We start from the raw sequence: 25,050 nt of genomic DNA on the forward strand, positions 1-25,050 counted from the left end.
AAAGATGTCAAGGAACTCAAAAGGGTCAGATGAGACCTATACACAGAAAATTACCATACAGGGTAGAGTATGGTAAGTGTTATAATAGAGACCCAGCCCAAGTGCCTTGGGAACTCGACAGAAGGTGAAATTAATTTCCATCTCCCAAAAGGCTGGAGGCAGGAGACCAAGTCAGAGGCTCATCTTTGGAATCATAATCCTAGACTCTATCAGAGAAGACCCCTGCTCTGCCAGGATCCATGTCCAGGGTAGACAATGCCTTTAAAATTGAAACAAAAAGTGGAACTCAAGAAAATCTGTGAAGGCTCTGAGTGAAGAGGATGGGGGGGGAATTCAGCTTTGAGGTGTTGGTGGGGTGACTTCCTTGCCAAAAGCCAGGAAGTGGATGAGATCAGGGAGTGAGAGTGTGCCTGGAGAGAAGAATAAAAACAGAAACTTGGGGAACACCCACTTTCAGGGGGTGGGGGGAGAAAGAGGAGTCAGAGGAGAGGCCAGAGAGAGGGGAGAAGAGACCCAGCACAACACCTTGTCACAGTTTCAAGTAGGTGGCTGGCAAGAATGGAAAACAGGACCTGAGGTCCCAGGGAAGCAGAGGGAGGAAACTGCGGCAATAGGGATTGAGGTTAGACATAGGTTGCCAATGGCATTTCAATGAATGAAGGCTTTTTCCAGAGACTCCCCAAATAGGGTGGTTTCCCTATTCGTGGTACATTTGAAAGTTGAGTCCTCCCGGAGCCTAGGGGGAATAGGGCTCTGCCCTCTGACTTCCGAAGATCTGATGTTCAGCTCTACTATTGTAGTTGTTGTTAGGTGTTCTCAAGTAGTAGAAATACTCTACTATTAGCACCATTGAACAAAGTGGGCCAAAACCTCTCCTAACTCTAACCAGTCTCTCCAGGAGCGAGAAAGTTGAAGGATGCACTTGGGAGGGATTTCACACTTGGCTCTCAGGTCCAGCCTGGTGAAGTCCCGTTTCATCATACAGTCCTAATGACTCTCCGGGCCGTCACTCTCGTCTGGTATTGCCTGCGCTCTGACAAAACCCTGTTGCAAAAGTTTGCAGCATTCGTTTGGGCCAGACTACAGCTCCCAGAGTTCCCGGGCGCTTCCCGGTGCCGATTGGCTGAGTAGTCGGCCCTAGAGGGAGATGTCGCCCCGCCTACCCGGGAAACAGGCATCTGATTGGCTGTGGCGCGGGGCTTTTGTGTCCCCGCCCTCCCCCGGGGACCGCAGCGGGCTGAGTGTCAGAGCCGAGCGAGCGCTGGCAGTTCCGCGGCGGGGATGCTGAGGAGCGCAGAGTCCGCGAGCAGCCCTGGCCATTGCGGACTTCCGAGGCGCCCCGGGCCGTGAAAACCCCCGCGCTGCGACCAGTCGTCGGAGCCCGAAGCCATTTACCGTTCCAGAAACCGGGCTGGAGGAGAATCCAGTGCAGCAGCGGCCGTTCTCGGATTCTGGGCTTTCGGAGCGTTCTGGAGCCCCGAGAGGCACCTCAGGGTTCTAGAACCTCCCGTGCTGCCCGGGGTCCCGGCTTCCTACGTGCGTCCGACCAAACTCCCGCTCCGGTGCACCGGTCGTCTGCGAGCAGAGGCTCGATCTTGGCGCATACCATGATCGTTGCGGACTCCGAGCGCCGCGCGGAGCTCAAGGGCTACCTGCCGTTCACCCGGGGCGGCGGCGGCGCTGGAGCCGGAGAGGTAAGCAGAGGCCGAGCGACGCCACTCTTCTCTTGAAGCCCGAACCGCGTCCAAGCCTCGGGCTGTCCCGAGATAAGTCCGTGCGCCCCGCGAGCTCGGGGAAGCGGGGCGAAGCGCGTAACCCAGGAGCAGGGTTGCATCAACTGGCAGCCTTGGCCCTCGCCCCCCTCCCCCCGGGGCTGCGCAGCCCTCCCAGCTCCCTCGGACCCCTGGCCAATGAGAAGGGAGCCTTCCCGAGGTTCTCTAGTGTCTGGTCTCTTGTCGAGAGCGTCTTCAAGTCCAGGCAAATCCCGTCCCGAGCGGCCCGACCGCTCCTCCCCGCCCCCTTCCGTAGATTCCCTTCCTCTTGGCGGGGGCAGGCGGGCAGGGGACTCTTTCTAGGATACGTCCCCGCTCCGATCCCCCAGCGCCGGCAGTCGGGCACCTAGGGCTGGCCGGCGAAGGCCGACCTGGTCCCCCTCCCTGCACCCTCGCTCCTCCTGCACCCCCTGTTTTGGAGAGGGCTGCGGTCTGCTAGCGAGAGGGGGCGGGGCCGCGGGCGCTCCGGGGGCTTGGCTGGCTGCCCGGCCGGTGGTGGCCGCGGCCAGAGATGGCAGGAGAGGGGCTTGGGGTGGGGGGAACCCAGGCTGCGCTCCCAAAGCCTAGCGCAGATTAGGCAGTGCCCTTCTGAGTGGTCTGATGGCCCTGAAGTTTGTTTTGTACCCCGGAAAGGCATTGCGGTGAGGCCAGGAATAAGGTTGGGCCTAATCTGACTGACATTCACCTACAAGCGATAATGGACCTACTAGATGCCAGGCCTGCTTTTTCTCTGAATCCTCAGGACTAAACCAGCAAAATGCGAGCTATACTATAGCCCCCTTTTACAGATGAGAAAATTGAAGCCCAGGAGGGGCTTAGGGAGAGATTCCCTTCTCTAACCTCACCCAGGGAGCTCATTCTTTGGCCTGAGTGTCCCTAGGATTTCAGAGTGTGCTTGGCACTTCAGAGAGTTTTGCTTGTTTCTTTTCTTTCCAGGCAGCTTGAAGCAGGTGTATTCCTGGGGATGGGAGTCAGAATAGTGATAGTCCTGAGCTGTGTGACAGGGAAAATCTCTGCCCTTCTCTGAGCAACATGGTTTCTGGGGCTCCTAGCTTCAGTGGTAGAGGGATTGTGTCCTAGATTTCTGTTAGTTTGAGTTTAATCCCCCCTCCCCCACCGTGGTTTAAGGAGCCCTGCTGACACAGTGTTAAGAGCTCTGCTGCTAACCAAAAGGTTGAAAAGGTTGGTGGTTCAACCCACCAGCCACTCAGGGAGGAAGATGTGGCAGTCTGTTTCAGTAAAGACTTACAGCCTTGGGAACTCTATGAGACAGTTCTATTCTGTCCTATAGGGTCTCTATAAGGACAGAGGGAGGCGAGTCTCAGATCATCTCAATGGCAACAGGTTTGGTTTTTCTGTTTGGACCATAGTTAGGAGCTACATGGGGAGGAATGGCCCCCACTCTTGTTCCTTCTCAGCCATGTGACTTTGACCAAGTCATTTTACTCTCTGAGTCTGTTTCTTTCTTTGTGAAAAAAACAGAAATGTTATTACTGAGAGCACTTGGGCACTGGAGCCAGAGTTAGCTGGGTTCATGTGCCAGCCCTCCCACTCACTCACTGTGTGACCTTGGCCAAGTGATCACCTTCTCTGGTCCACACCTTCTTCACATGGGGATTTGATAGTATCCCTGAATGACAATCGGGAGAATTAACTGAGAATACAAGCAAAAGACCAAAGCACAATGCCTGGAACATAGTAACTGCATCTGACATGCTAACTGTTGTGAGAATGTGGCCATGACATACATTTCCCATTACTCAGTGTCTCACAGGGGGATGCCTGAGCTTACCCTCCTGTCTGAGATGAGAGTAGTGTGCATCCCTCTCTGGGACAGTGCCTGAGAAGTGGTCAGAGGAGAATGGAGTGGCTCAGGTGGCTGGGGCAGGCTGTGAGGGAGTGGCATTTAGATGTCAGCAGTGGGGAAAGCTGGTGGTGTCTGGTAGAAAAGAGGACCTTGTGAAGGAGCTGTGTGCTTAAGCAGGAACCCTCAGAAGACAGTGGGGTGCTCCTGATCTTACAGAGCATGGTACCCAAGGCCCCACTGAAGACCCAGATGTGCAGCCCCCTCAGCACTCTGGTGAGTTCACAACATGCCCTTTGAGGGGGTGAAGGCCTTGAGATAGATGTATCTCCAGTAAGTTCTGAGAGCTTCACTCTAGTGCTGGTAGTATGCTTTCAGAGTCTTATTGGGCTGTTAAATTACTTCTTCAAATATCACTTCCTTGGGGAGGCCTTTCCTCCCCCATCAGATAAGTCCCTTGTGCATACCGACTTCAGTCCCCCTGCCGCTGCCTAGGAGCTTTTGTCCCAATTGTAGTGAAACCGTTGTATAATTTAATTAGGTATTTCTTTTCTGTTTCTCTTGCTGGACTAGAAGCACCCAAAGGATACATCCTGCAGGTCTCATCCCCTGCCCTCCACTGTTCTTAGCACCTAATAAATGCTCATAACTATTTGCCTCATAATAGCTTAGCTGGCACTTACGAACTGTGCAGGCTTTGAAGTCAGATCTGAGCTTGTGCCTGTCTGGGACAGGACCTTTCTGAGCCTTGGTGACTGTGTCTAAAAAGGGATAACAAGACCCGTTTCCCAGGGTGGTTGTGTGAAGTCGGTGAGAGCAGATGCGTGAAGCACATAGCCTAGTGCCAGCTCTTGGCGGGCATACAAGAGTTTGGCGCCTCTCCCCCTCCCCCCATCAGAGATGGTCAGGGGCTGCTTGGGCTGTATCTTCTTCTCAGGTATAAACCCAGGCAGTTGTCAGTTCAGGTGACCAGAGAAGCCGATGAGCGTAGTGGGGCTCTTCCCCTCCCCAGCCAGCAGAGTGACTTTGCAGGTGCCTGTAACTGAGTCCTGGCAGAAGTCACAGACTGGGGCTACTCCAAGAGGCCGACGTAGCTGGTTGACAGAACCCTCGGAAGCCAGACTGAGCTGAATTCAAATCTCCAGGCCTTTGTTCACTCCAACGGGCTATAGTAGTGGAGTGGAAAGGACCTTGGAAGCTAGGCAGACCTGGATTCAAATCTCAAATTGACCACTTCTCACCAAAAAAAACAAACACGTTGCTGTCGAGTTGATCCTGGCTCATAGCAACCCTATGGGACAGAGTAGAACTGCCCCACAGGGTTTCCAAGGATGTAATCTTTATGGAAAGCAGACTGCCACATCTTTCGCCTGTGGCAGAGCGGCTGGTGGGTTCTAACCACCAACCTTTTGGTTAGCAGTCAAGCGCTTAACCACTGTGCCACCAGGGCTCATTGGCCACTTCTCAACTGATGCATAACCTTTGGAACCTTAAACTTTATTTGTGAGCAAAATAGAGATCTCTCCCCACCCCCACTCCTAAAAGCTGATGTAACAATTAAGTGAAACCTGTATAAAGTGCCCAAGCTAATGTAAAAGTTTAGTGTGAGCTTAAGTTAGGAGCCAGACACTGAAATGAGGTGATTATCCTCTTTTTACAACTTGCCTGAAGCCTTGTTTGTTGTTTGACCGCCTGTCTTGTGACCCTATGTGACCCACTCAGTTGGAACTATAGAAACAGCCACCGTTGGCCCTCTCTTGGCCCCACACTAGCTGTACTACCCGTGGGCATGGCACCTGCCCACACTGGGTTTCATTTTCTTCATCTGTAGAGATGGAGATCATCCCTTTATCTGATAATGCTGAACCTGCACCATCCAATATGGCGGCCCCTAGCCAATGTGGCTTCTTAGATTTAAGTAAATTAAAATTAAAAGCTCAGTTTTTTAGTCGCATCCTGGTGGTGTAGTGGTTAAGAGCCCAGCTGCTAACCAAAAGGTCAGCAGTTCCAATCCACCAGCCACTCCTTGGAAACCCTATGAGGCAGTTCTACTCTGTCTTACAGGTTTTGCTATGAGTCGGAACAGACTCGATGGCACCTAACGACAACAGTCACATTTCAAATGTTTAGCCACAGTGGCTCTAAGCTACTGTATTTACTGGGCAGTACAGATATAGAACATTCCATCATCACCGAAAGTTCTCTTGGACTGTATGTGTTACACTGGGGTAACAACAGGAAACTAGATGCAGTGTGTATCCTCAAGATGAGAAAGAACACAGTATGATAGGTGCTGTGACTGAGGGATCCCGGGATCAGTGGGCGGAGAGAAGGGGATTCTCATGGCTGAGGAACCCCAGATGCAAAAGCCTTGAGGCTATTGAGACCTTGAGAAATTTAGAGAATGAGAATCCCAATTCTGTCACCTCCTTCCCAGCTGAGGTGGTGGGAGTGATTTGATTTGATGTCTCTGTGCCTTATTCTTTATCTGTAAAATGGGGGCAATAGTAGCAGTTAATAGGAGTCCCTGGGTGCCACAAGTGGTTAAGCCCTCAGCTGCTAACCAAGAGGTTGGCACTTTGAACCCACCGAGAGGCACCTTGCAAGAAAGGCCTGGTGATCTGCTTCCAAAAGATTACAGCCATGAAAATCCTATGGAGTACAGTTCTGCTCTGACACACATGGGGCCCGTGAGTTAGAATCAACAGTAACTGGTTAGTTAGTTTTGTAGTAGCTCCTTCCTTGGAAGTGTAGGCGGTGCATATGAACTCAGTGCTTAGCCAGTGGTAGCCAGTGTTGTCATTTACTGTCATTATTGACTCCCTACCCCAGGAATAGGAGTCCTTGGGTGGTATAAAAGGTTCAGTGCTTGACTACTAGCAGAAAGGCTGGCAGTTCAAACCCAGCCACAGGCACCTCGGAAGACATGCCTGACAATCTTCTTCTGAAAGGTCACAACCTTGAAAACCCTATGAAGCAGTCTACTCTGCACACATAGGGTCACCATTAGTCAGAATCGACTTGACGGCAACTAACAGCAACTCCAGAAACGAGAGAAGAGCTGGTTTGGAGGTGTCATTTTTTGGCAGTGGGACCCTGCCCATCTGCTTCACCTGGAGTTCTGGGTGTCAAGGTTAGAGAACCATCTAGATTTTCCAGCCATAGATTAGAATCTACTTGGTTTTGTCTTCAGGGCCTTGCACTGTCCCTTCTCTCTGGAATGCTCACCCCCTCCCCCAGATCTTTACAAGCCCTGCTGTCTTCTCATCATTTAGGTATCAGCTCAAAGATTACCTCTGAAGCTGTCTAAACCAAAACCAAACCTATTGCTGTCCAGTCAATTCTGATTCATAGAGACCCTCTAGACAGAGTAGAACTGCCCCATAGGGTTTCCAAGGAGTGGCTGGTGGATTCGAACTGCTGACCTTTTTTAGTTAGCACCCAAGCTCTTAACCACTGCGCATCCAGGGCTCCTGTCTACTCGAACTAAAATACTGCACGCAGCCCTACTCCATCATAACACTACCTCATTGTTGTATTTCATTTGCTTTCTAGAACTTATGATTTGAAATCCTATTCATCTATTGTTTGTCTTACTGCATTATATCGTAAGTTCTACAAGGGCTGAGACTTTTGTCTGGCAAATAGTCATCAAAAACATTTGTTGGGTGAACAGGTTAATTCTGGTTCTACCGGGAAAGCACTTAGCACAATGCTTTATACTTGTTAAAGTGATCAGTAAATAGTACAAAACAAGGGTCCTCTACCCTGACTGGATATTATGCTGGGGCCCCACTCCAGACCAATTAGTAGAATTACTGGAGGTGGGACCTGGGGGTATTTTTTTTTTAAAGCTTCTCCAAGGGATTCCGATATAGGTCTGGATTGAGAGGCCCTTGTTTGGAATTAACAATGAGGTTAATGATAGCTGACTTTTATTAAGTACTTAATGTGATATAGGTACTGTGCTAAGCATTATCGCATTAACTCTCATGACTACTCAGTGAGAATAGGTACTGTTATCCCCATTATTTGTTGAGGAAACTGAGGTTCACATAGCTAGCAGATAGCAGGTGGTAGAGTTGTAATTTGAGCCCAGGCAGTTTGTGTCCAGAGCCTCTATCTTTTAACTGCACTCTACTATGATAATAGTATTAATAATAACTGTTATTGTTATTAGGGCTGAAAATATTGGGGGATCCGGACCCTTCACTTACAGACCCACACATAGCAGCTCCTCCCTTCGCAGCCCCAGGGAAGATTTTGCAGTGAGAAGGGATCCCAAGGCTGCTCGCAGCACCTCTGGTGGGCCCTTCCTGCCTGCCTTCCAGTCCTGCCCCACCCTGTTGTTTCTATCTGTCCTCAGCTCCCCTGAGGGGGAGGCCCAGTGTGTGGAGTCAGCAATCCTTATCTCGCAGACTGTGCTGTTGGGCTTTTTCCCTTAGACGAGGGAGGAGGGGAGCTGAAAGGGGAGTGCTTGGGGATTGTGGCGATTACTACGCCAGACTTGGAACGGCTTGGCCTGGTAGGTCCCAAAAGTGTGGGCTGAAAGGGGCCTGAGTAGTCCAGCCCAGCCACCTTCTCTGTCTAGGATTGAGACTCAGAGAATCTTAGATTACTTTTCCAAGTCTGGATTTTAGTTGGGAAGGGGGACTTTCCCTGTCCAGTGAGGGGCATGACTCTGGTTTTGGTTAACTGTTTCCAAGGCCAGTGCTGAGATGACCCTTCTTCTCCCCTCCCTGTCCCAATTAACAAAACAAATGAATTAAAAAAAAAAAAAAAAAAAAACTCCTCCTAAATCCCATTCTTTTTTGTGTTTAAATCCCATTCTAGGACTGTTGTTGTTAGGTGCCATCGAGTCGGTTCTGACTCAGGAAACACTGCCTGGTCCTGAGCCATCCTTACAATCGTTGTTATGATTGAGCTCATTGTTGCAGCCATTGTGTCAACCCACCTCATCGAGGGTCTTCCTATTTTCCGCTGACCCTGTACTCTGCCTAGCATTCCAGGACTAGGAAAGAAGATTCCCTAAGTACATGACCCTGATGGTTTCTGAAGAGGCTCAAATACATGCAGATAGGAGCAGCTCCTCCCACATGTCATAATAGCTGCTTCCATCAGCCTTGCACACACACCCTGCTCCCATTCCCTCCACACTCTCTGCTTTCTCCATTCGCAGGCTGGTGTGAATGACCTGACTCCACCCCGCTCTCAGCAAAATGTGGTCTGGTAGTAAGGAGACTTGAAACAGATAATTGCAGGATAGTGTTTTTAGGAATGAAAACTGAAAATTGTGGGGTCACAAACGAGGGGCCTTCTGAGGGCCAGGGAGAAGGTTCCCAGACCCTGATATACTGTAACAATTAGCTCTGCAAAAGGAATGACCAGTGGGAGGGGAGTGGGCCTGGGCCACTGGTTTATCTGAGGGGTTATGGGAAGTTGAGACAGGGTTTGAAGCCAGTTGATAAGATCTGTACTTCAGAAAGTTGACTCTGACTGCTGGATAGAGGATGGATAGGAGAGGGCAGGCTGTGGAGGCAGGAAGGCCTTTTGTGGAGCTGGGGGTGGTGGTTCAGACACGGCATGGTGGTAGTCTGTGAGGTGGCAGTGGTGATTTTTCCTGGCTAGGAGTGGTCAAACCATGCCTTATGTGGGTTCTTCAGGGCTGCCAAAAAGGTGGCCCCTGGAGATGTGCGACATGGCGACTTCCCAGATCCCTCTCACCCAGCAATGCTGGGGCTCCTGGGTTGCTGCTCAGTTCCTGATGAAATCAGCCCTCTTGCTATGCTTGAGAATGGACGCGATGGCAATGGGACTGCTCTACCCGCCAGTGTGTTTATCTCCCAACTGAGTCCTTCATGCTGGGTGTACCAGAAAGGTGGTTTAAAGCTCACTGTGGTCTCTTGTGTGAGAAGGAAGCTGGAGAGATAACTGTCCACTTAGCCTTCCCCTCTACACCAACTAACCATGATGTATCTTCTGCCAGGAACAGAGGGAGAGACCGTCTTGGAGAGGCCATCGAGGGCCCAGCGCCTTCATCCCAATGGAGGAGGTAAGCTTGGAAGGGGTTAGGAATCTTTTGTCCTTGGAAAGAAAGGATGGAATATTGAGTAGGCAGGAGTCTTCACATCCCTTGAAATAGCAGCTTTGAAACTACCCCTTCAGATTCCTGACTTGTTTAATCCACAAAACAGCTCTGTAAAATAGGTACTATCAAACCCATTTTACTGGGAAGAAACAGGCTTGAAGAGGTAACGTAGTAATAATACAGCTAGGTAAGAGCCAATTTTTAGATTCCCAGATTAGTGCTCCTTTTTCCTTAAGAAGATAGAACTATCTGTGTTTTATCTTCTTATTCTTTTTCACAGTGCATATATTAAAACTTTTTTTTTCTGTGTTAAAAGTAATATATGTTCATTGTAAAAAAAAAAAATAATAATAATCCAGTATTTCAGAAAAAGCTTTGGTCTCCTGTAATCCCAGCCCCCACAGAGATAATCACAACCATTTGCTGCTGTTTTTGGACTTTTTTTTTCATGCAGACACTTATTTTCAGTACAAAACGAAGGCCATAGTTTACAACTTGGGTTTTTTTGTTTGTTTTCACTTAACAATGCAACTGAGATATCTTTCATCTACTGAGTCAGTTCCTTCTTTCATTTATTCAGTAGATACCAATGGAATGACTAATCTGTGCTAGGCACTGTTCTAGGTGCTGAGAATACAGCAGTGAACAAAACAGCCAAAAATCTTTGGCATCACGGAGCTTACATTCTAACGTGTACATGTGTGTATGTGTGCATCCTTGTATGTGTACGGGGGTGGGGGGAGTGTATTAGTACCTTCAAAATACGTGTATGAAAAAAATAAGTTTCCTCATTTTCCTTTGGCTTTTTATCAGCGAAGATGAATGTTTTGTTTCCTTGTCCTTTTGTTCTCCTAAATGTATAGGCCAAGTGGTGAATGAGCTGGTTAAAGATGTTTAAATGCCCAAATCTCCGTCCCCCTTGTAAATATAAGATGAAGAAGAACCACCCACAGATCTCTTACGTCTGTAGCCAGAATTTTTTAAGCTCAAAGTATTGTTCATATATGTGTGTGTATATATATATATATATTTACCGTTTATAAATAACCAGTCCCCTTTTATAATAAAGAAAAGAAATAGGTTTGGGGGTTAATCTGACATTTGCCAGATCTGTGAGCAAGGACTAAACCTCTCTGGGCCTTGATGTCCTCATCTGTCAACTGGGGAAAATAATAGCATTCACTTTACTGGATTATTGGGATGATTCATTGAGGTAATGCAGGAAAGCTCCAGGCTGCTCAGCGTGAACTCCTTTGCACAGCCCCACCTCCCGCGTGGTTGTATGAATTTGCATTGTTAGAACAAAAGTTTCATGAGGGGAGAAAAAACTGCACTTTAATCTTTGTGCCTATTTCCCTATCTAAAAATGATAAGATGCCTAATACATATTTGTTTAATCACTTAATGAAATAATATCTTTTCCTCCCCTAAAAAACCAAACGCTTTGCCGTCGAGTTCATTCCGACTCATAGCGACCCCGTAGGACAGAGTAGAACTGCCTCATAGGGTTTCCAAGGAGCAGCTGGTGGATTCGAACTGCTGACCTTTTGGTTAGTAGACAAGCTCTTAACCTCTACACCACCATGGCTTCTTCTTCCCCTAGTCTCCCCTTTTTTGGGACGTGATGGTTGTTTTCGTTTTCTTGCTGTTATAAACCCACCACAATGAATATCTTCGTCTCTGGTGGGGAGGGCAGGAGGTTAACCTGTGTTCTCCTTATCTTTTCCTGGTAGATTCTTCAGGAGGGGTCTGAGAGCCTGGAGCAGCACCTGGGGCTGGAGGTGCTGATGTCTTCAGGGCGGGTGGACAACCTGGCAGTGGTGATGGGTCTGCACCCTGATTACCTTAGCAGCTTCTGGCGCCTGCACTACCTGCTGCTGCACACGGATGGGCCCCTGGCCAGCTCCTGGCGCCACTACATTGCCATCATGGTGAGCCTGTCAGGCCTGACTCTTGTTGGGGTGGGCCACACGGAGGCTTCTGCCCTGGGATCTCTCTGCTGGGGGCTTCCCAAGCTGTTTCCATAGACGCGAGAGAGAGAGAGAGAGAGAGAGAGAGAGAGAGAGGAAGCGTAGAGCAGAGGAAAGCCTGGTTCTGTGTGACCATCCATAGAATTTTAGATTTTGGAGTTATCTTTAGTGTCTTGCAACAGTTTGTCCTGTGATGTCTCCTCCATGGGGCATCCACCCTGACCAGGGCACAGAAGGAGGGAGGGTAACCCAGGCTCTGGCCTTCACCCCACAGGCTGCTGCCCGCCACCAGTGCTCCTACCTGGTGGGCTCCCACATGGCTGAGTTTCTGCAGACTGGTGGTGACCCCGAGTGGCTGCTGGGTCTCCACCGTGCACCCAAAAAGCTACGCAAACTCAGCGAGATCAACAAGTTGCTGGCGCATCGGCCATGGCTCATCACCAAGGATCATATCCAGGTGCAGTGGGCAGAGAGGCGGGTCCTCAAGGGACCCCAGGGGCCAGGCTGGGGGCAGCCGAGGGACAGGCACTGAGTGGGTCTGGCCTTCCTTCTCCTCCAGGCCCTGCTGAAGACGGGTGAGCACAGCTGGTCCCTGGCGGAGCTCATTCAAGCCCTGGTCCTGCTCACTCACTGCCACTCCCTGGCCTCCTTTGTATTTGGCTGTGGCATCCTTCCCGATGGGGACCCAGAGGGCAGCCCTGCCCCCCAGGCACCTTCGCCCCCCAGTGAGCAGAGCAGCCCCCCGAGCAGGGACCCACTCAACAACTCTGGGGTAAGTCACCATCAGCTGGGACTTGGGGAGGAAGCCAACATGGCCTCTGGTCCTTTGGTGAAGCTCCTGCTTCCTTGTCTCTTCACACTGAGAGGCCTTAGGAAAGTTATTTGACTTTGAAGCTCAATTTCCTCATCTCTGAAATGGGAATAAAGAGGATTGTAAGGATTAATCACAGTGGGTTGTGAGGATTAAGTGAAATAGCTATATGACTGGCCTCTCAGCATGTAGCCCTGTAGACTCAAAGTCTACTGGTTTTTAGCATTTCAAAAAGATAAAGTGAGGTGACCTCTTACTCCATGAGGTAGTCTTGTTAGTTTTAATATAAAAATACAGTTACTTCAAAAATGTCTTCCCTGTGAGGGAAGCTGATGCTCAGAGAAGACGTGTTTATCCTGTAACTTCTTAAACTTCACTTTTGGAAGCCCGGTCGTGTGAGCCGCACAGCATGTGCCTGGCACAGAGGGTGCGCTGGGCCTTTACAGCCCTCCGGGAAGCCTGCACGTAGGAAGGGTGTGTGGAGTGTTCTGGGGCTGAGGGAGGAAGGAGGAATAGATGGTCACCATTGGGCCCCCTCCACCAGGGCTTTGAGGCCGCACGTGACGTGGAGGCTCTGATGGAACGCATGAGGCAGCTTCAGGAGAGCCTGCTGCGGGACGAGGGGGCGTCCCAGGAGGAGATGGAGAGCCGCTTTGAGCTGGAGAAGTCAGAGAGTCTGCTGGTGACCCCCTCAGGTACAGGATCACAGGCATCCAGGTTCTCGGGGTTCCCCCCTGCTTAAACCACCTCGGGTGAGGACCAGTCACCTCTGTACCCTATACCTCCTCTGCTCTGGAGGCAGCCAGGCCTTGACCATCCTTTCGCTAGGTGTCTGAGCATGGGCTTTGGGATGAGACTGGGGTTTGAATTCTGACCTCTTCCCCTTACTGGCTACTGACAAGTCACAGTCTCAAGGCCTCAGTCTCCTCACATGTCAAGGATTGGTGTGTAGAATAAATGGGGCAGCAGGGTCAAAGCTCTTAGTATAGAGCCTGGCCAAGGATAAGCAGCTCCATAAAAAACTGCCACTATTATTATTGCTTGGAGCCCTGATGGTGCAGTGGTTAGAGTTTAGCTGCTAACCAAAAGGTTGGCAGTTTGAACCCACCAGCCGCTGCATGGAAACCCTATGGGGCAGTTCTGTTCTGTGCTATAGGGTAGCTATGAGTTGGAATCAGCTATTGTGATTACTGGGGGCCTTATCTCCCTTCCTCCCCCAGGCCTGACCCCAACTGTAGCCTGGCCCCACTCACTGTAGTAAGGGACTTTCTCTGGCCCTCTACTCTGTGCCTTCCCCTGCCCCTATTGATCATTATTTAGGAGTTGAGGCCTGCCTGTGTGTGTGCTCCATGCATCAGCCTCATGGTGGCTCTTTCTGACATGGTTTTCAGCTGACATCCTGGAGCTCTCACCACGCCCAGACATGCTGTGCTTTGTGGAAGACCCCACTTTTGGATATGAAGACTTCACCCGGCGAGGGGCTGAGGCACCCCCCACCTTCCGTGCCCAGGTAGGCCTCTCCCTATGAGTCTTGGCCATTACCCCAGATTAACGAATAGGTAGGGGATAGATGGTTTAAGTAATTATGGAGTTGGGCACCTCTCTTCCTACCTGGAATCCCTCAAAATTCCATGAGGGGAGTGGGGGACCCTCTGAATCCTGAAGGAACTCATCTATGCCCCAAACTCAGGGGGTCCTGATCTTAGGGAAGAGGTCATCACCAAGATGCATCCTCCTCAGCTTCTTAGGCCCAGAGCAAGAGGTATGTTATATTTGTGGGGTGGGAAGAGAACATTGTAGAGAGCAAAGGTATGCTCCAGAGGTCCAGAGGATGGGGCCTGGATGGCCAGCCTTGGGCTGCAAAGTCCCTGCTGACTGACCTCTTCCTGTGTTTCTCAGGATTACACCTGGGAAGACCATGGCTACTCGCTGATCCAGCGGCTCTACCCCGAGGGTGGACAGCTGCTGGATGAGAAGTTCCAGGCAGCCTACAGTCTCACCTACAACACCATGGCCATGCACAGCGGTGTGGACACCTCCATGCTCCGCAGGGCCATCTGGAACTACATCCACTGCGTCTTTGGCATCAGGTGGGCACCTGATGTGCCTGATGGGCACCTAGTGTGACCTCACTGAGGGTGTGTGTATGGTGTAAATCCTGCATTGGAACTCCCAGTTCTGTTTCATTTTCCTTCTTTTTTCCTCCTTTCTTTCTGCCTATACTGCTTTTCAAAACAAATGTATTTCTTTGCTGATTATAAAAGATAATAGAAGTGCTCATTATTTGAACCTTCTAAAATGAAACTCTTTAAGCTCTTCTCCTAGAGATAACTATGGCTGTATTTGAAGTTTTATTTCCATTCCAAGGAGCAGTCCTTCCCTCGTAATAAATAAGGACAACATAAATGCCTATAAATGGGGGCCTTTCAATATTGCCACACATGTTCATTCAGTGAAATATTACGCAGCTGTTAAAAATGACAGTAGAAGATTGCATATATTGATGCGGGAGAATGTTCAAAATGAATTGAGAGAAAAGAAAGCTGGTTGTCAAGCAGAATCTTCTTTTTGCTCATTTTTTACTTGAAATGTATACATGTGTGAAAAATACATGGAAGGTTGAACTCTAAAATGTCATTTAATAGTGATTGTCTCTGTATAGTACAGTGTGATGAATTACATTTTCATCTTGTTGTTTAAGTATTTCCTGATTTTTTAAGTAGAGTTTCTTTTTTTTTTAATTAATGAGATTATATTCCACATATTCTGCAACCTACCTTTTCACCTGTTGATCATTGTGAATCACCTTCCTTTCAATATTTCTAGGTCTTTTATACTTTTTAACAGCTCCTGGTATTCTGTTAGGGACGTATCACAGTTACTCAAACGTTCTCCTGTTGGGCACTTAGGGCATTTGCAGTTTTTCACTATTTCAGTCACCATGGGCACTGACTAGCCTTACAGGTGAGAAACTACTTGTCAAGGATGTCACAAATGGATTATTTTTTTACTTAAAAAAAATCTCATTTCCTACTCTGGATTATGGAAAATTCAAAGATTAAGGAGAAAAGCAATTTCCCAAAATTCTACCACTCTATTACAACCACACCCACATCCTGGGATGTTTTTCTCCATTACCTTTTTTCTTTTCTATGCAATTGCTTTCATATAGTTGAAATTATAGTGGTTATTTTATTTTAAATTATCATAGTATGTTTGATGTAAAGATAAACAGCCTGATTTTAGAAAATTCAGGAACCATAAAAACAACACCCATCCATGATCTCAGCAGCTCTTATTGTTGTCAGGTATTTCCTTTCTGTGCTTTTTTGTGTGCAAATAGCCAAAGCGTATATAAGTTCACAAAAACAAGATCTGTTACCATTTTTTTCCTGCTCATTTTACTTATTTTGCTCATTTAATAAAGCGTAAGCATGTTCCAGTGAACACATATTTTTTTTTTCTTTTCTCATTTAACAGTTTATTCCAAGCGTCTAAAAATTACTCCCGATTTTAAAAAATGTACAGGTTCCTTGTAGAAAACATGTGTTTCTGTGTATTCCTGGCTATAAAATCCTATTTCACAGAGTGAGCTGACCTGTACTTCACTGGCTATCCTCTTATTGGTTGTTGGCAAGTTTAGAACCTAGGAAGGGCCAAGAATAGGCGTCTTAATAGGTTGCACAGGCTAGTCTGCTCAGCTCTCAGGTCCAGGCTTCACTCTTCACATGGTCCTTTGTCTTCTGAATCTGTCTCCCAATTTTCAGCCAGCCTTTCCCATCCACGCTGATCTGTGATGCCTTTGGCTGCCCTGGCTCACTGGTCTAGGGAGTGGACAACGTGCCTTCTAGACTTGTCACCAACTTTGACTTTGAACAAATGAATTGTCTTCTGCAGGCCTAAGTTTGCCCATCTGTAAAATGAATACCAGCTCCTTTTGACCCCTTCCCTCTTCCATCTCCAGAGTGGATATTTGCACTGACCTCCTGCCCCACTTTCCGTGGCTGTTACTGTAAAGTAGTAAATACGGCCTTGGCACTGGGCAGAGCTGGATTTGAATTCTGGTTCTAGCTGCATGACCTAGGACAAGTGACTTCACTTCTCTGAATCTCAGTTCCCTCATCTAGTAAGTGGGGATGATGAAACTCATTGTATACAGTAGTTTTGAAGATTCCACGAAGTACTTGGCACATAGTTGGTGCTCAATGTAGCATGCTCATTCTCCGTGCATCCCTATGAGTCTGGTGGCCACTGCTACATGGCATCAGCTTTTTCTCAGGGGAACTGGCTTCTCGTTGCTTCCTGACTTCTGCCTGTTCTCTCTGTCCCTTCCTCTGTAGGGCAAGGGTTGGGGAGGGGAGCTACCTCTAGGAGTAGAGGGTAAGTGACATTGTTGGGGCCTCTCCATCCAGATATGACGACTATGACTATGGGGAGGTGAACCAGCTCCTGGAGCGGAACCTCAAGGTCTATATCAAGACAGTAGCCTGCTACCCAGAGAAGACCACTCGGAGGATGTACAAGCTTTTCTGGAGGCATTTCCGCCACTCAGAGAAGGTACAGCCCATCAGGGAGGGGTGGGCCCCCCTTCCAGGGAGGTGCTGAGGCTAGAGGAACAGAATGGAGTACACAAGTCCAGCCAGTGGAGGGGACAAGGGATCAGGACCCAATAAGGAAACCCCAGACTGAGGCTGTTCTGCCAGGTGGAACACCTGGGCCTATTGTCCTGGGTTTAAGTCCTACTCCACTATATGATTTCAGACCTCATTTACTCATCTGAAAAATAGAAATATGTGTGCCTACTTCACAGCATCCTCAGTGGCAGCCAGGTGGACCTGAGTTAAATGGTAGCACTATCACTCAGTTGCTGTGTGACCCTGGGCAAGACATTTTGCCTCTCTGAGCTTTTTATCTTTACAGTGGGAATAGAAACTGCTTGCATTTCAAGGCTACTGGGAAGAGGAAATGTATTTGAACCCCTGATCCCTAGTAGGTGATCAGTTAGTAGTGGTTCTTGTTATTAGCTTGGGAAGATAAAGATACTAGTCATGACAGGGATGAATGTGCTTCAAATTCTTCAGCAGTCATCACACCAAATTGCTGAGAGCCTTAGGAAAGGGCAGGGCATCTCTGTAGGGATGGTGACAAGGCGAGGGGTCAGGGATAGTGACAGTCTGGGAGGAATGGGGAGGGCAGGGGTTAACGCAGTTGCTAACAATCCATTATCTGTACCCCAGGTCCACGTGAACTTGCTGCTCCTGGAGGCCCGAATGCAAGCTGCCCTGCTCTACGCCCTTCGCGCCATCACCCGCTACATGACCTGACTCCTGCACAGGATCTGGGCCAGGAGCAGCTGACCCTGCAAGGACTTCTCTGTCTGGAGACAGACCCAGACCCTTTTCCTGTCCCACGCCCACCCACCCCACTCTGGGGGTGGGCTTGTGTGTGACCTGCAGCCCCAAGCTACACCCTCCTTTTTCTCACTGGAATGGACAGGATCATTGCACTGACTCTGGGATCCCAGCACTGCCCCTGGGAGCTGGACGAGGACTAGGAGACCCCGGGGGCTATGCCCTTTTTCCTGCCCCTGCCCCCAGAGGCAGAGGGCACAGGAAGGAAAATGGGCCCAGCATGGTCATGTCTACCAGCAGGCTGGGCCTCAGGCACCACGAGTGCTGTGACCTCCCTGGACTGGGAAGTCCCTGGCTGGCCCTGAGAGAGGGGCATACATCTCCAGGGATTGACACTCCAGGCAGCTCTGCCCTCCCTACCCCGCATCCCCAGATTTCATTACCTCCTACCTGCAATTCACCCATCAATGTGAAAGTCAGGGTCCCAGCTGGTCTGTGTGCCTACTCCCCATCATCGTGCTCTGTTGGGCAGTCAGAAGGCCCCTTGTTCCCCAGTTGCCCCAATCCTAGTGTAGTTCTTTTGACCTTCTCCCTCTCCACCCTTTTTTTCCCCTGTCTGATGGTGTGGGACCCCAGGAGAGAGACCAAGCACATCAAAAAAATACATGTTTAGAGACTTTGGGCCTCTGTTGGTCACATTGCCTTCTGAAGAAGAGGGAGTATTAGGTTATAAATTCTCTGCTTTTTGGTTCTTTTTGGTTGTGGGTCAAACCTCCTCGGGGCTCCTTCCCTGGAGCCACAGTCAGGGGAGGGGGAAAAATCTGGTTCTCCCCAGAGTTGCGCCTGCCCTGCAGAGACTGGCACCCCACTCTCCTATCTCCAGTGGGTCTACCACAGATGTTTGCCAAAAAGTCGAACGTTTATTGGTGGCTCAGATGGCACTGTGGCCCAGTGGGAGAGGCAGGAGTCACCAGTGTTCTTGTTTGGGCCTTGCCACCGGCCAGGGTGACTGTGGCTATGTTGTCAAAGGCCTCTGTTTCCGCAGTCGTAGACTAAGAGGTGGTCTCGATTTCTGAGTCATCTGACTCTTCACCCTGGAATTCCCAGGCCAATTTACCAGCACCAAACTGATTTCCATGCAGAATCTTGAAGGCCTCTGGGGACCCCTTTCCTGCTGCCAGTCTGTCCTTGCTGCCTTCTGAAGATCCCTGTCCCCATCCGTTTCTGTCCCCTCTCCTCAGTTTTAGGCAAGTTGCTTGGAGGCAGAAGCAGCCAAGGACTGATCCCAGGCACTTTCTATAGCAAATAAGCTGTGAATTCTGACTTATCTTGCCCTACTTCCAGCAGTATATGCCTCCCCTCTGACTAGTTTGGAGGTGACTGAAGAAAGACAAGGGCCAAGATGCTGCTGCTTCTGACCCTCCTCTCTGGAGCGGAGTGGGAGAGGAGCTGGGTCAGTGTGCCACACTTCATACCCGTGCAGGCACGGAAAGCTACTGGCACCCCCTTCAGGCCTCAGACCCCTCTCTGCAAAGAGACTGGGCAGGAGGGAAAGGGCCCCAGCATTAGGATTTGGGTTCTGGAGGAGACATGATAACTCTGTGACTGTCCCCTGGATGGGTGGGAAGGGTATCCAGTGTTCAAGTGCAGAAATCTTTGGCTTTGCTACCAGTTCCGTATGACGACAAATAAAGGTTCACCGAGGTTTGGTTTTGTACTTCTTGTTAATGGTCTCTTTCTACTTCCTGGGGGCCGTGGTTCACTTCCTAGCACAAACAGGGAGCTGCAATCGCATCATGAACTTGACCTGCTACCCTTGCTCTGCCAGGCCCTTGTACCCAGTGACTACAGGTTTGGGAATGGTTGGCATTGAAAGTACTTCTGTCCCTTGGGTATCCATCTGTAGCTGGCTCGGTGTTATGGAATAATAATGACCGTGTTATTTTTCTGACAAAACCTGGCCCTGTGCTGGCTACTTGGAGGTCATTTCTCTCAACCTGCAGCACTCCTGCAAAAGAACTGAGACTCAAAGGTGAAATGACATTGCCAGGGCCACAGCTAGTCAGTGGTGGAGCCAGGATCCCAACCTGGGTCTGCTTGACCCTGAGGCCTTGGCATTTTACCTTGGTGCTTTTACCACTACTGGGCTCACCTGGAGCGAGGAAGGCTGTTTGAGAATCTCTGGGGAGACCTCTAGTGTCCTCTGCCCCACCACACTGTGCCTACCTGCTTCTGATCCTTCCCTCTCCAGCACCAAGGAGACAGAACCAGGCATCGGGTTAGATGTGACCCCCAAGTTGTACCAGTGCCACTTAGTAGCTGTGTGACTTTGGTCAAGTTTCTTAACTTCTCTGAACACCAGGAACTAGTGAGCTTACCAGGAAAACCACATCATGACTTAAGAGCTAAGCCTTCTTCCACTTCCTCTAAATACCCTGCTATTATACAATGACAGCTGGATTTCCTACAGGAAGCTCTCCCTGATTGACTCCTCATCCCTTTTCCCTTTGAGGTACTTCATTTTTGCCGTATTCCTTTACACTTACTCTTCCTTCTAGAATCATTTGAGAGGGTGTGAAAGTGAATCAGGCTTGGAGTTCAAAAATCAGATTCTAGTCCTGATTTTGCCACTTATTAGTCAAGGGGCCCCAGAGGATTGATTAATCTCATTGTGCCAAACATTTCCTCAGCCATAAAGATGGTGGTAAAATGTTTACCTTGCCTATTGTACCTAAAGATAATGGATGTGTAAGCTATAAGGTGCTGAAGGGGTGCAAGGAATGTGGAAGCTTGATACTTCTGCTTCTCCCAGAGCCGTGTCTTCATTTCTTTCCCAGACAGCATTTACTGAATGTGATTGTGCCAGACGTTTTCAAAATTAATCTCTTACTCTTTACAACAACGCTGGGAGAAAGGGGTGGTGTTCCCATTTTGCAGATATGGAAATGGACCCTCAAGTGAAAGTCTAGGGAATGCCAACGTAACAGACAGAGGTTCAAATTCTAGCATGAACATTTAATGTCTGTTTATGCAAATTACTTTAATCCTCCCTTACATTCTCTATCTTTGGGAAGGAATGAATACCTAGGTCTTGGAGGTTGTGAGGATTAAATAATGCATGAAAACCACCTAGCACTGTTCAGGTAACCTGGCACCTAGCATTAGTGAGCCGTTCAGTATGCCCAGGGTCGAGCTGCTGAACTAGGATTTGAATCCTTGTCAGTCTGATTCCAGAGCTCTTTGTTTTGCATTGTTTTTGTCCCCAAATTCCCTAGGCCTTTGATCTGCATATTTTTTTATCTTGTTCATTTCCATGGGCATGTGGAATTGAAAATGCTAGGCTCCAGATTCTGTCTAATCTGTCTTATCCTTCTGCAGCCTGCAACCCAGGACCTGGGCACACCTAAAATGCAAAGTTTGGAGTTTAGGGGAAGTTGCTGATGGCTAGATTCTTTGTCTCGTTTTTGAAGCCGAGCTTGGTTTGAGAGTGGATAGAAAAAGGAGCTGGATGGGCCTCCAGCAAGTTTGAAAGGTTCACCTGAGTCCTGGACAGGTGGAATGGAGCAGTGCTTCACAAACTTTTATGTGCCTTAGAAGGTGGTTGAAGGTGGAGATTGGAAATTTGCATTTTTAACAGGCTCCCTGGTGTTCTGATGCCATGGTTATTTCTTTCACTCAGCAGATGTTGAGCACCTAATATGTACCATGCCCTGATATAGCACTGAACAGGACAGGCATGTTCCTGCCCTCTTAGGATTCACCATTTAGTGGAAAACATAGACATGGGATCGTTACACAACTAATTATTTAAATTACAATTGTGATCAGCACCTCAAAGGAGAAATACGAAGTGCTGTAAGAGCATTTATTAGTTTCTCAAACCTAGCAGCAGAGACCTTTCCTCCAAGGAAGTATGTTGGACTTCTACAGAAGCTGAAACACATCCAAGAAGAAAATTTCCTACCCACTGAAGCACCTTCTGGGAACCTGAGAGCTCCGTGGAACAGAATTAGAAAACTACTAATCTCCAGTTCTCTGTAGTGGATGCTGTGGTGGGCTACATAGATGGAGGCACTCATTCCTTCCCCCGACCCCGAGCTCCACTGTTGGCTGCTGAAAGATTTCAGCTGAGCCCCTCTCTGGTTGAAAGGAGCTACCTAGCTCAAGGTTTTGCCCCCTACAGGCAGTCTACCTCCAATAGTTGGTTGATTGGAGATGGGTATACAGAGACCTGGCTCCTTTGCCTCCATTTGAAACAACTCCAAAGGATTATCCCAGTTCCAGAGCTCCATGTAGGATTAAGTGAGGCCTCTGTTACAGCTTCATTACAGCCCAACTTCTCCTTTTGTCCAGTCTTGCTTCTCATTCTTCTATGACCTTGATCCCCAATAAACCTCCTGTATGTAAATTTCTATCTCAGAGTCTGATTACCAGTATACTTGACCTAAGATACCCTCTTATGACAGATGGTGAAACTGAAGACCAGAGAGGGGAAATGACTTGCTCGAGGTTTCACAAGCCTGTACCTTCGTAGTTTGTCACCCCCTGTCCCAGAGTCCTATAACTTCTCTCTCCACTTTCTCTTCCTGAGGTTGGAGGTAACAGCTGCAATGCTGAGAGAGGCAGAATACAGTCTCACTCCCATCTCCACCCATATGGCTGGAGGCCTCGGGCAAGTCACTTCCCTCTCTGGGGAGAAGGTCAAGTACACAGTCTGTGTGCCCCATTTTCTTTCAGATCCGCCTGGGCGTGGTGCCCCCGGTCCTGCAAGAAACTGTCTCAACTGGTTATGGCATCGGAAGCCCTTTGCCTCATGTCTGAATCAGCTCTGACCCTGCGATGGGTTCCCATCGATTCTGTCTCATTTCTGAGTATCCAAACTCACATTTCCAGAAGGAATGCCTTTTCCTTGTTCCCATGTCCCGGGCCCTTCCTAATGCTGACTGTTTGGCAGTAAATGAGACAGACACAGCCCTGGCCCTCAAGGGCCTTATAGTCCAGTGGGAAAGACAAACATCGCACAAATAATTGTGATAAATCCTGGAGAGAAAAGCACATGTTGCTACTGAGGGATACAGCACTCTGGACCTGAAGGGTAAGAAGGGATTGGCCAAGGATAGGAGGTGAAAGGAGAGTGTGGAGCAAAGGTTTCTGGCCGAGGAAGCAGCATGGGAGAAGATTTGAAGCAGGAATGAGAAGGCTGCGTGGTAAGGAGAGTGGGAGAAGGGTGAGACTGGAGAAGGGAGCCCAGGGCGGATCCAGCAGGGCCTTGCAGGGCACATTAAGAATTTTGGACTTTGTTCTATGGACAAAATAAAGTTTTCAAAGCAAATTTTGTTGTTTATTACAAAATAGATAATATTTATTAGAAGAGGGAGTGGAGAAGGCAGTAAGACTTATTTAGGATTCCCAATGTGGTGCAGTGACATTTTAGCTCTTCAACACTTCAAAGAGGTCCTTTGCAGAGGATTTACCCAATGCAATGCATCTTTCGATTTCTTGACTGCTGCTTCCATGGCTCTTGAGTATGGATCCAAGTAAAATGAAATCCTTGACAACTTCAATCTTTTCTCCGTTTATCATGATGTTGCTCACTGGTCCAGTTGTGAGGATTTTTGTTTTCTTTATGTTGAGGTGTAATCCATACTGAAGGCTGCGGTCTTTGATCTTCATTAGCAAGTGCTTCAAGTCCTCTTCACTTTCAGCAAGCAAGGTTGTGTCATTTGCATAATGCGGGTTGTTAATGAATCTTTCTCCAATCCTGATGCTACTTTCTTCTTCATATAGTCCAGCTTCTCGGATTATTTGCTCAATATACAGATTGAATAGGTATGGTGAAAGGATACAACCCTGACGCACACCTTTCCTGACTTTAAACCACATGGTATTCCCTTGTTCTGTCCGAACAGCCGCCTCTTGATCTATGTAAATGTTCCTCATGAGCACAATTAAGTGTTCTGGAATTCCCATTCTTCGCAGTATTATCCATAGTTTGTTATGATCCACACAGTCGAATGCCTTTGCATAGGCAATAAAACACAGGTAAACATCCTTCTGGTATTCTCTGCTTTCAGCCAGGATCCATCTCACATCAGCAATAATATCCCTGGTTCCACATCCTCTTCTGAAACTGGCCTGAATTTCTGGCAGTTCTCTGTTAATACACTGCTGCAGCCATTTTTGAATGATCTTCAGCAGAATTTTGCTTGCGTGTGATATTAATGACATTGTTCTATAATTTCCACATTGGGTTGGATCACCTTTCTTGGGAATAGGCATAAATATGGATCTCTTCCAGTCAGTTGGCCAGGAAGCCGTCTTCCATATTTCTTGGCATAGATGAGTGAGCACATCCAGCACTGCATCTGTTTGTTGAAACATCTCAACTGATATTCCATCAATTCCTGGAGCCTTGTTTTTCACCAGTGCCTTCAGAGCAGCTTGGACTTCTTCCCTCAGTACCATCAGTTCCTGATCATACGCCACCTCTTGAAATGGTTGAACATCGACTAATTCTTTTTGGTATAATGACTCTGTGTATTTCTTCCATCTTCTTTGATGCTTCCTGCGTCGTTTAATATTTTTCCCATGGAATCCTTTACTATTGCAACTTGAGGCTTGAATTTTTTCCTCAGTTCTTTCAGCTTGAGAAACACTGAGCGTGTTCTTCCCTTTTGGTTTTCCATCTCCAGCTCTTTGCACATGTCATTATAATACTTTGTCTTCTCCAGCCACCCTTTGAAATCTTCTGTTCAGTTCTTTTACGTCATCATTTCTTCCTTTTGCTTTAGCTGCTCGATGTTCAAGAGCAAGTTTCAGAGTCTCCTCTGATATCCATCTTGGGCTTTACCTTCTTTCCTGTCTTTTCAATGACCTCTTGCTTTCTTCATGTATGATGTTCTTGATGTCATTCCACAACTCGTCTGGTCTTCGGTCACTAGTGTTCAATGCATCAAATCTATTCTTCAGATGTTCTCTAAATTCGGGTGGGATATACTCAAGGTCATATTTTGGCTCTCGTGGACTTCCTCTGATTTTCTTCAGTTTCAGCTTGAACTTGTATATGAGCAATTGATGGTTTGTTCCACAGTTTGTTCTGACTGATGATATTGAGCTTTTCCACTGTCTTTTTCCACAGATGTAGTCAATTTGATTTCTGTGTGTTCCATCTGGTGAGGTCCATGTGTATAGTGGCCGTTTATGCTGCTGAAAGAAGGTATTTGCAATGAAGAAGTCATTGGTCTTGGAAAATTC

At 48.3% G+C, this 25,050-nt stretch overlaps 1 protein-coding gene across 1 annotated transcript; it reads left to right on the forward strand.

The window, feature by feature from the left end:
* The first annotated feature begins 1,244 nt into the window (after positions 1–1,244).
* On the forward strand, positions 1,245–23,725 carry SESN2 (sestrin 2). Its single transcript, XM_003415434.4, has 10 exons — positions 1,245–1,694; positions 9,563–9,628; positions 11,398–11,595; positions 11,909–12,091; positions 12,194–12,406; positions 12,990–13,140; positions 13,837–13,955; positions 14,345–14,535; positions 16,858–17,002; positions 17,683–23,725. Exons 1-10 carry the CDS (start codon positions 1,608–1,610, stop codon positions 17,767–17,769), a joined length of 1,440 nt encoding a protein of 479 aa, XP_003415482.1. The 5' UTR covers positions 1,245–1,607; the 3' UTR covers positions 17,770–23,725.
* Positions 23,726–25,050: the final 1,325 nt, after the last annotated feature.

Source organism: Loxodonta africana, chromosome 3, assembly GCF_030014295.1.
Source record: "Loxodonta africana isolate mLoxAfr1 chromosome 3, mLoxAfr1.hap2, whole genome shotgun sequence".
Classification (NCBI taxonomy): domain Eukaryota; kingdom Metazoa; phylum Chordata; class Mammalia; order Proboscidea; family Elephantidae; genus Loxodonta; species Loxodonta africana.

Bases quoted from the DNA above. Each gene is read 5' to 3' on its own strand.
- SESN2 (XM_003415434.4), top strand. From the start codon at position 1,608: ATGATCGTTGCGGACTCCGAGCGCCGCGCGGAGCTCAAGGGCTACCTG. The intron at 9,629-11,397 runs GTAAGCTTGGAA...TTTTCCTGGTAG, and splicing joins CCTTCATCCCAATGGAGGAG to ATTCTTCAGGAGGGGTCTGA. The intron at 17,003-17,682 runs GTACAGCCCATC...TCTGTACCCCAG, and splicing joins ATTTCCGCCACTCAGAGAAG to GTCCACGTGAACTTGCTGCT.